Here is a 12,753-nt window from a genome sequence, read left to right as displayed (position 1 = left end):
TGCATTGGGAGCAGTGTGTCAGGAACCCAGAAGTTTCAGCAGTGTGTTTGTCAATGGCTTTTTAAACTAGCCATTGCATTTGTGTTTGACGTTCAGATTTCCTAACCGATTAAAGCAAACAGGCTTGATGACAACCTGCATCAGTCTCTCTCAGTTTCACTATTCAAAGAAATGCTGCAAGGATTAGACTTGAAGGAAGGTAGAAGTGTGTAGACAGAACCAAAAGTAGTCAAAATGGAGGCTCAATGTGGCAAGGCTGCCTTCTTGGATCTTCAGGACTTCTTCTGAGCCCTCTTCCATTAAAGCCTGTTAACCATAGCCCTTTTCCTACTTGGGGCCTCTTTCTCTGCTCCTCTTATTAACTAGGACCTCGCCCTGTCCCCTCTCCCTTTTGGGACCTCTCCGTGTCCTCTCTTCCTGTCCCCTGCCTGGGGCACTTGTCTACAATGGCGCTCTACTCCTGGTCACATGACCCAGGTTTTTGTGCTGTTTTTCCCTTTCTGCGCAGGTGCTGGGCCCAAATGGCCCAAAGAGCTCAAAATGCTGAACTGCGCATGTACAGCCCACTCCCATTCTGCCAGGACATGGAGTTCTCAACCTCTGGTCTCGACGAGAAGGTAAGTTGGTTTTGATAACAGGAGCATAGAATTTTATTTGGAATTTATCATTAACAGAAGAAGTATGTTTTTTTCTCATGTTTTATCTAGCTCGACGACTTTTCATCATGGCATTGTTTTATCAGTGGTTTTTAGTTTAAATTGGAGTCACCAAGTACAGTACAACAAACCAGAAGGGAAGAAGTTATAGAATAGATATTTTTGGTAGAGACAACAACATTGACATTTAACAAAACATTTAGTGCTGTGATACATCGAACAATTTAAAGCAGAATTGCAGGAAAATCAATTTGCATCGATTGGTATGACTTGGAAAAGAGAATAACTTCTCTTTAAGGATCTGCTGTGTATCTCAGAGCTGTTAAATACTTTTAAGCTTTTCTAATGTGAAGTATGTGCGGATTATGACTCACTATGCTGTACAACTCTAGGAAAATACATAGTGTGTTTTTGAGGGAAAATAAATCTTCTTTAGCGTTTATACATTGAAAATTAATAAGTTGCGACAAATATCAAGAAACCACAAAGAAACTCATTAAAACAAATGCAGTGTTCGCTATTTAAAACCAAATGGTTCATCAAAGCATTGTCCTGCATTTATATTTAGCACACTATTGTAGTGCTGCTATATTCTGTAACAGGGAAATTACATGTTTAGAGCATATATGATTAAAGCAGTTTATTATGTTCCATAAAATACAACTTAACATGTATAATATTTTTTCAAGAGTCAGAAGATGGACACAAGCAAGTAAGTTTGGTCAGTGAACGAACTGAAGCTTTTACCACAGCGCGCAATCTGCTGGCTGCTGGAGCTGATGCGATTGAAAGAATTATGTCTTCATACAAAGAGGTATTGTGTGCCACAAGAGCATGAATGAAGTTACAGTCTATTTCCATAATAAATTACAATTAATATAGGTGGCTTTATTCATGTGTTTTTGAAAAAAAATCAGAAAACCAGTACATTCTGCATAATTTTAAAATTGAACTTTAGTATGAAAAGATCTGGTCTCTCCAGCAAATGTGAGGAGCTTTGCAATTATGTTAACATTACAATCCCCAAGCATACTTCGTCCACTACATGTGATGGCCAGTGAAGATTTTTTTAAAAACACAGGAAATCCCATGATAATTTAATTGTCCCGTTTTTACATAAGTTTGCTTGTTTAAAAAAAAAGACGACTTGTTTAAAAAAAGCATGGAAGGGATCTTCATCCACTGTCTCTCTACACCATGCTCTGTCTAAATGCCTAGTATTGAACCACCTGGAGACAGAGAAAGATAATGTTCTGGTAATTTTCACATGTACTGATATTGTTGTAGAGCTGAACAGACCGAATTATGCAGCTGCCTCATTGTTTTCCAGTTTAGGATGAACCAAAATTTCCTCCAATTAATGTTGGGAAGATTGAAGCCTTTGACTTCAGGTCCCCGTTCTCTTAACTACCAATTCCGTCTGTCTCCCAGCTGCTGTCTGAAGCTGAGTTTCACTAGATTGGTCCCTGAATGATGAGAGGGTTGTCTTTATGAGAGGCTGAGGAAATTGGGTCTATATTCTCTGGAGTTTAAAAGAATGAGAGGTGATCTCATTAAAACATTCAAGATTGTGAAGGGGCTTGACAGGGTAGACACTGAGTAGTTAATTCCCCTGGATGGAGAATCCAGAACAAGGGGCACAGTTTCAGGATAAGGGGACATTTAGGGCTGAGGTGGGGAGAAATTTCTTCACTCAAAGGGTTGTGAATTTTTGAAATTCTCTACCTCCAAAGGGTCGTGGATGCACCATCACTGAATATATTTAAGGCTGAAATAGACAGGTTTTTGGTCTCTCAGGGAATCACGGGAGTGGGCAGGAAAGTGGAGGTGAAGCCCAAAATCCGCCATCATCATATTGAATGGAGGAGCAGGCTCAATGACCGTATAGTCTTCTCATGGTTCTGTTTCTTATGTTCAACCTTGGTGTCATATTTGGCTCTGAGCTGACCTTCCAAACCCATGTCCTCTCCATTACCAAGACTTCCTATTCCACCTCCACAACATTCTCTGTCTTTGTCACTTCCTCAGCTCACCTGCTGTTGAAAATTTATTTGCCTTTGCCCTTGTTGCCTCCAAACTTAAGTACCACAATGCATTCCTGGCCCAGCTTCCATGCTCTACCCTCCATAATGAGATCATCAAAACCACTGCTAATGTTTATGAGGCACTTTTATGATTTTACATCATTATTTTAATGAAAAACATCATTATGCCCTGAAACTGTTCAAGTGGTATAGCTGCACCATGGTTACAGGTAATACTTTAGGTTCAAGCAACAGGTTTTATGGTTCCTACTACCATTGTTTTGAATATAGCTGAGATGGTAAATTCTTCTGAATGTGCTATTAGAAGCTATTTTTTTTAATCACATGAATCAATAGCTGAAAAAATTGTATTAATTCTTTGCATCTCAAGTTAAAGTTCATTTTAAAGATGACTTCACTAACAAAATTATCGATTAAAAATAGTCAAAACAAGTTTAATTCAGAGCTAGGTCTATTTTAATTTTGCTTTTTTTTTCTATTGATACCTATATTCAGTATATGTATTTCATTTATTATGCTTGCAAATTATACTATTTACCAGAGGCACTTGCTAATTTGCCAAGTAGTTGGTTTAGAAACACTGCATTTTCTTCTTGCAGCTCCCAATAGTTTTTATTTTAGGCACTTTTGTTTTAAGAATTGTTTTCAGGTAAGAAAGTGTACTGAGCCCTGGTGTAGGTGATTGGGACTATGCTTTATTATGGCAGCAGGAATTTTTCATTCCTAATGTACTGGTCTGTACAAATTGACACAAAGCATTGTAAGAGGCCATCCAGAGACTGGGAAGCCCTGTATATCTTGGCCCACCCCCTTAGTTCTGCATTCTCCTGGAAAAGGCTAAAAAAAAAAGCATGGGAAAATTTCCTGAAACAATGCTCCAATTCAATCATGATAATCCATAAATGCTGCTTAACGCAGCTAACCCATAACTGGGCTTTCATAACTGGAAAGGCCTGCCTCATACAGACTTGCATAACTCATTAAATTCTTCAGTATAAAGAAATATCTACCCAATTTCTTTTTCTCAGGATTTTCTATGCATGATCCCCCGGTCCTACCATTGCAATGCATCTTAAATAGTCTATCAAGCTGCCTAGTATCTAATCCATACATAATTTTAAACAACTTTTATCATATTTCCTCTAAGCTTCTGTTTCTCTCATGAAATTTTCCCTTAATCTTTGAGCTATTCTGACCTATACGAGACCTAAAACTGGGTAAATTCTGGTCAACCATCTTTATTATGGATGTGTTAATTGAGTTATTAGGCAGTTGTGGAGCTTACTGGTGTATTGTTTATCATCTGTTTGTGCCTAAGCATAGTTTTTGTCACAGAACTTGTAATCGTGAAAAAGAACTTTCACCAATATGCTGCACTGTCTAGAGGTTAATTATCTTTATCTCCAAAATAGCTCACCTTCTCAAGTCATGATTGCTGTATTATTTTGACACTTCCAGAAAATCTCAGATGTACCTAATTTCTTTAAGACTTTCTATCCAGGAGAGAAGGTGATTACACCTTTAGGGAAAACACTCATGCTTTTTAAAGGCACACTATAAGGCATGGTGTAATTATCTATAATTAGAACAAATTAGTGTAAATCAGATTTTAGTATTTATTATGAGTTATTTACCTAGGTGCTCACCATCAGTTATGAACAGCAGTTCCCTGTCTAAATGTTGTGGATCATTTTCTTCCTCTGTATTGCATTTACATAGTGCCTTAAGACATTTTATGTTATTGTATGTGCTATTTAAATACTTGTTGTTGCATGGATACTGCCTTGGGGTGAAAAGTACTCCTCAAAATTATTTCACAGTATAAAGTTTATTTTTAATCGAATAAAATAAAATTCATTTTTTGTAAAAGTTTTCCATTTCTGTAAGGTTCAATCTTGATCTCTGCCAGACATTAATATTTATAGTTGTCTAGTAGTACAGAATTTGAGTATTGCTGAAAAAGACATGCAGTTGAAGCTTTTCATCTTGCACTTATCTGGACAGATGAAAGAATGCCAAATTTCAAAGGGAGCAACAATTAATACAGCATGAGAAAGGGTGCTCATTGGTTGGTGAGTTTACTTATCAACCAATCAGTACCCTTTTCTTATACAGTCTCTATTTTTCAGCAATACATTAATATATATTTGGGCACTTGTTTAACTAAAAGATTTGTAGCAGCACAAACTTCAATTGAAAAAGACTGTAACTTCAAGAATGTTGTGTTTTATTATGTTTGCAGCATTTTAAAACATTCACTTATAACGCATAATTTGATGGATTCAAAAACACTATTTTTGTTCGATGAAATGTTATTTTAGTTACAAATTTATTTTTTTTTAACAGTAATGTTATGTTTATGGAATTTATCATTCTAAAACCATTTGTATTTAAAGCATAAGCATTACTTGTTATCCTTTAACATCTCAAGTTGTTTCAATAGAGAAATACTTACAAGCGTAAAGTCTGACATTTAGTTAAATGTATGCTAATGTCCTTGAGGTATAACCCATTTTTACCTGTCTAATGAAAGAACTGTCTTAAACCTACAACTACATAAGCAGTGGAGCTGGGAATATTGCATTTAGATATCTATTAATGTCTTGAATTTCTTCAGCATACTTCTTCATGGATTACTAACACATTGGCTGATTGTTTGTAACAATGCCTTAACATAATGGCAGTATTATGTTTGCAAAATATTCCTTTTGAATTACTGATAGTTTACTTTTATACTTGTGTGGAAAACCAAAATCATTAATGGATAAGTGAATTACTTCTTACAGGTATAATGTAATTAACTTAGTCTTAAATATTTATCTGAAAATATAATCCATACGTAATTTAAAAGGACCTGCAAAATCTTATGGCCCAAATAATCTTAGTCATATTTCCAAAGCTGAGAGAGTAAATTTTATTGTACTACCATGGCCCAAAACTTCCTGTCTCTGGACCATCGGAGATGGGACGTAAATTGGGAGATATGTGTCAGGACCGTGTAGAAGTTCTGACACACGGACGTAGGTAGGAATTTCCCAGGAAGTTTACGTTTCAGATGGGCTGAATGCCCGGGACCCTCTGCGCATGTCTCCGACCCTGAGCTCAGGGCTGAGACTTGGGCTGGATACATAGGACTTAACTGTATATTTACCCTGGAAATGCTAGACTGTTTAAAACCTGGTCTATCAGCTGGGTAACTCTCTACAACAGACCCTTCCTGCCCCAAACCTATCACCCTGACAACCCAACCCGACTACTCCCTGAGCACCCGCCTACCCCCTAAGCACCCAACTACTCCCCCCCACCCTGCGACCAGGTGACTACAGCCCCTGACTACCCCGCCACCACCCAACTACCACCCCAAATCAACTAACCCCCCATACCACCTGACTAACCCCTAGCTTGAGCACATGACTACCCACTCACCCACCTACCCATCCTGTCCACCTACCCATTCACTCACTCACCCATTTGCTCATTCATTAATAGACTGGACCTTTAAAAATTTAACCTGAATACGACAGCTACTGCTGTAAAGGAGGCATGTCCTCTCTTTCCCCCAACTTTAATGCGCTCGCTGGACTTACTCTAGAGACACTGTGCTGCCTATTTCTAATTGGATAATCCTAGAAGAAATGGGCAGTTATTGTTGAGTCAGCAATCCTGTCCAGAAGATCTAGGCCCAGGACTCACAGCATTTCCCTGCATTTAACTTGCAGCAGAAATTTATGTACAAATTTATTTTGTATGTTATCAATACTGACGAGAAAAGCCATTTTTGTGCCTCTATCTTGAAGTATTCTTTCATGTGTACTTTTCAACATCAGGGTGACTTCAGCACTGTAGTCGTTCCTCACTGTGAAAATTGTGGGAGAGAAATTTGTTCCTGGTGCTATGTCCGTGTGGCGTTCTTCAGAGATGTGAATGAAGAAAACTGTGTGGACTGCTCAGGGAGCGACTGGCCCACAGGAAGTCGATGTAATTCTGCATAACATTGCTAAATGTGGCACCACACAAACACATTTCTTCCCTGATGAACCCAGGAACAAAGAAAATAGTTCAGTAAATCAAACGCTATATTTAAAAAAAAAAATACTGTTTTGTATCCAAATCAGAAAGTGGCTGTGTTGATTTTTTTCTCTCTTTTTAAATTTTGTAGATCACTGAATTGGCAGGCTACACAGCTCGAGTGCACAACTTATTTTCCGTTTTTGATGAAGTTCAGAGGGGAATATATAAGAGGTCCACAATCAATCAGGAAATTGAAACTGACTGCAACAAAGTGACTAAACGTGGCTTACGCATTGAAGGCCCCTTGGAACAAAAAGGTAATAAATGACCCTCGCGTTCACACAAAACATTAGGTTTTAGCTCTGTCATAGGAATTAAAAATCTGCAAACATTTTAATTCAAATACGTAACTCTTAAATTGCTAATCAGGATATATTTTCCACAACTGTTACACATAATTTGCTTTTGAACGATGACCTTGAATTTTGGCCCTACTGCCTCTAATACATGGCTGAGATGTTAAGCTTAATTTCCGTGCTGGCTTCAGTAAACTAATTGCTGTGACTGCGGGCATGACGTGTGGATGGCTGACCCCATCACTACCGCTTTCCCCCCCCGCCCTCCAACCCCACCACTATTGGAGACGTGTAAGAGTACATGATATTGTGGCGGCATATGAGCCTGGCCAGAAACTGTAGAATGTGTCCTGCAGCATGTTTCCTCCCTGTTGCCAGCTGTTTTCTATCAGCTTGGCAGAGAAGATCAGGAAATTGGAGGGAGGAGAGTGGATACTGGAGGTTGGGGAGGGGGCTAAGGGAGGGGATCTCTTATTTGCATTGTCTTCCATCAACATCCACCCCCCCTCACCTGCCTTCCAACTCTATTGCTTTTTGTGTCGACTCCTAGAATAAACTCCTGCTCAATTTATTTGCAACTGCACCTTCAAAACCCAACCATGCAGCCTTACCTCCTCCATTCTTCAGACATTTCTGCAGCTACCAATTTGCTCAACCACACTCTCGTGCCCACCTTTGATGCCCCAGCACGCATTAAAACCATTGCTCTCTCTAACTCTGGCCATTCCCCCTGATACCATCCTCATCTTCGCTCTTTAAGTCCAAGGGATGCAGACTTGAATGGAATGAGGAACAGCTGGGTTAGCCATTTATTGCCAGATCTGACTTGATATGGAAGTGGATGTCAAAGAAGTTGAAGTTTCAACTTTTGTTGTTGTAATGTGAGCTCACCAATGCCCTGAACTCCTCCCCATGCGATACAACATGCACAGTAAACACAAGACAGCTTTGCCCTCAGTATTCAATTGCAATACAAATTCCTATTTGAAATGTGCATGTGCAGAAGTTCAAGACAAGATGTCCATCCTTGAAGCAGCAAATATAATTTGACTGATAAATGCGAAGTAGTACAATATGGGAAAAAGATCAGAGCCTGTAATTATATGCTTAAAATCAAATTTTCAATGGAAGAGAGGCACAGCGAGATCTTGGACTACAAACTGATCTTTAACAACAGGAGTGTCATTGAAAACTGGCATAAGAAGGCAAACTGGATGTTGGATTTTATAAACAGAAGAATTTCATACAAAAGCAAGGATATTATGAGGAATCTGTAGAAGGCTTTGGTTAGGTGGCAATTGTAATACTGTGCAGTCTTGGACACCACATTATATTTACATTTATCAGAGCCAATGGAAAAGGCAGAATGGGGACTCACAAGAATAATAAGAGACAAAAACATAGCTGTGGTGGGAGGTGTTCTAAAAAACATACTCATTGGAGAGATCGAGGCAAAAGAAAATTATAGTCACATTCATAAAATTATGAAAATGTTTAAGAAAATATGAAAAATTATTTAATTGGTTGATAAATTGGTAAAAAGGAGGCATCAATTTAGGATTAGTACTGAAAGAACAAAGAGGTGAATAGTAGGAATTTTTTCAAGCGAGGACTTATATGCATATGAAATTCTTAACTGCAGTGGGTATTGAAGCTAAGTCAAGCATGATTAATGACCTTTCATCAGATAAAAATATAACGGCCTGAATGGTTTTCTATACTATTTTGAGCAATTTTTTCATTATTTTATTTTATCAGGACAAGTTATCGATGTTGATGTGGGAATTGTATGTGAAAATGTTCCAATTATTACCCCAAATGGAGAGGTTGTTATTTCTAGCTTAAACTTCAAGGTAAGCTTTAAACATTAAAAGCAAGCATGTTAATGTAATGCTACTTAAACAATACTACTGTATTATTGTGTATTAGTGCAACGTATGACGTATCATTTCTAAACATACAACACCAGCTACAGTTCCTGATGTATGTACAAACGTTGAGAAGAAGTTAGTTAACTGTTGCAAGTTTATTTCACACTCACGGGCCAGAATTTTATGTCGAATGAGCGGGCATGTAATAGCGCGAGAAAACATTGGGCACACATCCTGACATCTTCATGCTCGCGCGCAATATTACAGTTGGCAGGTGCACACGGGAGTTGGAAGCGGACCTGTCGACAATTAAACGGCCAATTAAGCCCATTAACAACCCAATTGATCTGAATTTTATGTTGCCCACGCGATTTAACACGCATCGCATGGGCAACACAGGGAGGTGGCCAATCTGTTTCTTTTTCATTTCTCATCTAAGGACGGGATAAAAGGGGACCGGAGCATTGGCCGTGTAAGTTGTTAGGAGCTCAGGTGAGAGTTTGCTGCTGCTTTCATGCTGAGATTTCATATGTTTTCGTGTGGTTTCTGCTGAAGTATTTGCTTTGTTAGTTTTGTTTTGAGGACTCTTTTGTTTAGCCAACTGTCTTGGAGGATTTCTGCCAATTGCAGCTATCAGTGCATGAGACAGTGCCATCTGCATTTCAGTAGATGGGGACTGTTTACTCAGCTGGTGGGACCTCCTCTGAAGAGGAAGAGATGGGCAGAAGGGAGAGACCTGTTGGAGGAGAGGTGCAGGGGCAGCAGGGAGGCCAAGGCTGAAGGCACTTCAGAAGATGCCATTATCCTGCTGCCAGAGTCTACAGGCAGTGATTCAGTTACCTCAACATGTCTAAGGCCCTGTGCAGCAGGAGGCTCCACCTCTGTAGCGACACCATGGCATCCATATGCCAGATGATTGGGCTGGAGATTGCCTCCAGGTATGCGGGTGAGCACTCAGTGCCAGCGGCTCTAAAGTTCACAGTAGCCCTCAATTTTTTCACATCTGGATCTTTCCAGGGGTCATATGGGGATCTTTGTGCAATGTCCCAATCAGCTGTCCACAGTTGCATCAAGCTTGTCAATGATGCTCTGTTCAGATGAGTCATGACATTCATTCATTTCTGGATGGACGAAGCCAGCAGGCTGAGCAAGCCAGAGGCTTCGTAACAATTGCTGGGTTCCCCCACATCCGAGGTGCCATAGACTGCACTCATGTGGCTATCAAGAGTTGATCCTATTGAAGCATACAAGGCCATGAGATGGGACATATTTTTACTTCCAAAGTAAAGTTTTTATTTAATGTTTATTTGCTTTAGGAAACCTCATCCAGCCATGGCCAAATGTAAGGTTGGACTGGCAGCGAAATTTGATTTTAATTAGCTTGTTAATGGCCTTAATAGGCCTTTTAATTATCGGCGGGCACGCAGCCAACTCTGGCGCGCGCCTGCCAAACGAAATAGCGCACGAGTATGTGATGGCGTCAGGACACACGCCCAACGTCATCATGCGTCATTTTATCATCGGGTGTGTTGGCCACGCCCAGCGTAAAATCCTGCCCATTGCCTGTGTATTCCAAAAGGTGGCTTGACTAGCTCATGTCTGGAAGCTAACTTAGCCAAGATCCCATTGTACAAGCAATTGGTCTTAATGGCCCATCTCCAATAGTTCAATGTGTCAGGTAGTTGCCATAGATGCTTTGTTAATGAGAGGACTTGAGCCCTTCACACTCCCATGAAGCCATTGTCTTTGATAGGCTTTGCAGAAAAATTGTCTCTACTCCAATGAGCGTATAGTAATGCATATTGTGATTAGCCATCTTGGGCTGTGAGTTCAAATCACTTTAGTCTCTGTTTTAAAAAATCTGTTTTTAAAAGTCAATTCAGGTTTCCAGCAGGTGGATTAGAATCATTATTTGCCATAAAGCACATCTTCATGACATTTTTCACAGAGAATTGCTAGAATCTATTATTAAGGAGGTCCTAGCAGGGCACTTGGAAAACGCTAATGCAATTAGGCAGAGTCAACATGGTTTTGTGAAAGGGAAATCATGTTTGACAAACTTATGAGTTCTTTGAGAAAGTAACAAGTAATGTGGATAATGGGGAACCTGGAGAGTGGTTTACTTAGATTTGCAGAAGGTATTTGATAAGGTGCCACCTCAAAGATTACGACACAAAATAAGAGATCATGGTATGGGGGGACATTTTATCATGGTAGAGGATTGGTTGGCTAACAGGAAGCAGAGACTAGTAATAAATGGGTCATTTTTGAGTTGGTCAGCCCTTCAAGACTGCTCTACCATTCAATAAATTCATGACTGATCTGATTGTGGCCTCAGCTTCACATTCCACTTACTCCCGATAACCTTTGACTCCCTTGTTAGTCAAGAATCTGTCTACCTCTGCCTTAGAAATATTCGTTGACCCTGCTTTCACCACTCTCTGGAGAAGAGTATTCTTAATATTCATGACTCTCTGAGAGAAAAAAATTCTTCTCATCTCTGTTCTAAATGGCAGACCCCTTGTTTTTAACTGTGTCCCCTAGTTCTAGTCTCTCCCATAAAGGGAAACATCCTTTCAGCATCTACCCTGTCAAGTCCCCTCAGGGCCTTGTATGCTTCAATAGGATCACCTCTCAATCTTCTCAACTTCAATGGATACAGTCCCAACCTGTCCAATATTTCCTTGTAAAATAATCTCCCCATCCCAGATATCAGTCAAGTAAACCTTCTCTGAACTGCTCGCGCCACAGGGATCAGTGATGGGGCCTCAACTATTTACATCCTATATCAATGATCTGGATGAAGGGGCCAAATGTATGGTTGCTAAAGTTGCTGATGATACAAAGATAGGTAGGAAGGTAAGTTGTCAAGAGGAGGTAAAAATTCTCCAAAGGGACATAGATAGGTTAAGTGAATGCACAAAAAATTGGCAGACTGAGTATAATGTGGGAAAATGTGAACTTGTCCACTTTGGCAGGAAGAATACAAAAGTAGTACATTATTTAAATGGAGAAAGATTGCAAAACTCTGTGGTCCAGAGGGATCTAGGTATCCTGATACATGAATCACAAAAAGTTAGTATGCAGGTACAGCAAGTAATTGAGAAGGCAAATGGAATGTTGTCATTTATTGCAAGGGGAATGGAATTTAAAAGTAAGGAAGTTTTGCTACAGTTGTATAGGGCATCGGCGAGACCCACATCTGGAGTATGGTGTACAGTTTTGGTCTCTTTACAAGAGAAAGGATATAATTGCATTAGAAGCAGTTCAGAGGACATTCACTCAATTGCTTCCTGGGATGAAGAGGTTATCTTATGAGGACAGGTTGGACCTGCATCTACTGGCATTTAGAAGAATGTTAGTATGTTCATATGGTACAAAATATGACAGAAAATATGAATTTGATGAAGTAAGGAAAGTTGTATTATTGCTACAGAATTAAGAATCCGGTCATTATTAAAGTTTTCTTTGGTGCAGTGAATTGGATTACCAGTGTATGATCCTATGGTGTTAAGGATGGGGTATGATCTCCCCATTCTGATGATGTTTCAGTCTTAGCAACATTGCAGTGGGGAAGCACCAATGAAGTCAAGCACCCTCCTGCAAGAGGAAGGAAAATAAGTATTAGAACCTCCTATTAGATTTAAGGGATTTGATGAAGTTTTCAAGATATTAACGGAAACAAATAGGCTGATTGGGCGAATCTGTTTCTGCTAGTTGTGGAACATAGGACTAGAAAACATGGTCAAAACTAGCACCAAGTCTTTCAGGAGTGAAATTAGGAAACACTTTTTCAAGAGCTCCGCACTTCATC

At 39.5% G+C, this 12,753-nt stretch overlaps 1 protein-coding gene across 2 annotated transcripts in view; it reads left to right on the top strand.

Annotated features, from left to right (window-relative positions):
• LOC121286463 (ATP-binding cassette sub-family D member 2-like) overlaps nt 1–12,753 on the top strand; it is a 147,156-nt gene that overhangs the window by 18,233 nt on the left and 116,170 nt on the right. Inside the window, exons 3-5 of one of the 2 annotated variants that reach the window (XM_041203588.1) lie at nt 1,346–1,470; nt 6,861–7,029; nt 8,827–8,921. In XM_041203588.1, coding sequence (XP_041059522.1) covers nt 1,346–1,470; nt 6,861–7,029; nt 8,827–8,921 — 389 coding nt within the window. The remainder of the gene's footprint in view (nt 1–1,345; nt 1,471–6,860; nt 7,030–8,826; nt 8,922–12,753) is intronic. The other variant, XM_041203589.1, reaches the window with a different exon arrangement.

The sequence above is a fragment of the Carcharodon carcharias genome, chromosome 13, assembly GCF_017639515.1.
Source record: "Carcharodon carcharias isolate sCarCar2 chromosome 13, sCarCar2.pri, whole genome shotgun sequence".
NCBI lineage: Eukaryota > Metazoa > Chordata > Chondrichthyes > Lamniformes > Lamnidae > Carcharodon > Carcharodon carcharias.
Note: the sequence above shows the minus strand (reverse complement) of the source record. Positions and strands in the feature narration are given on the sequence as shown.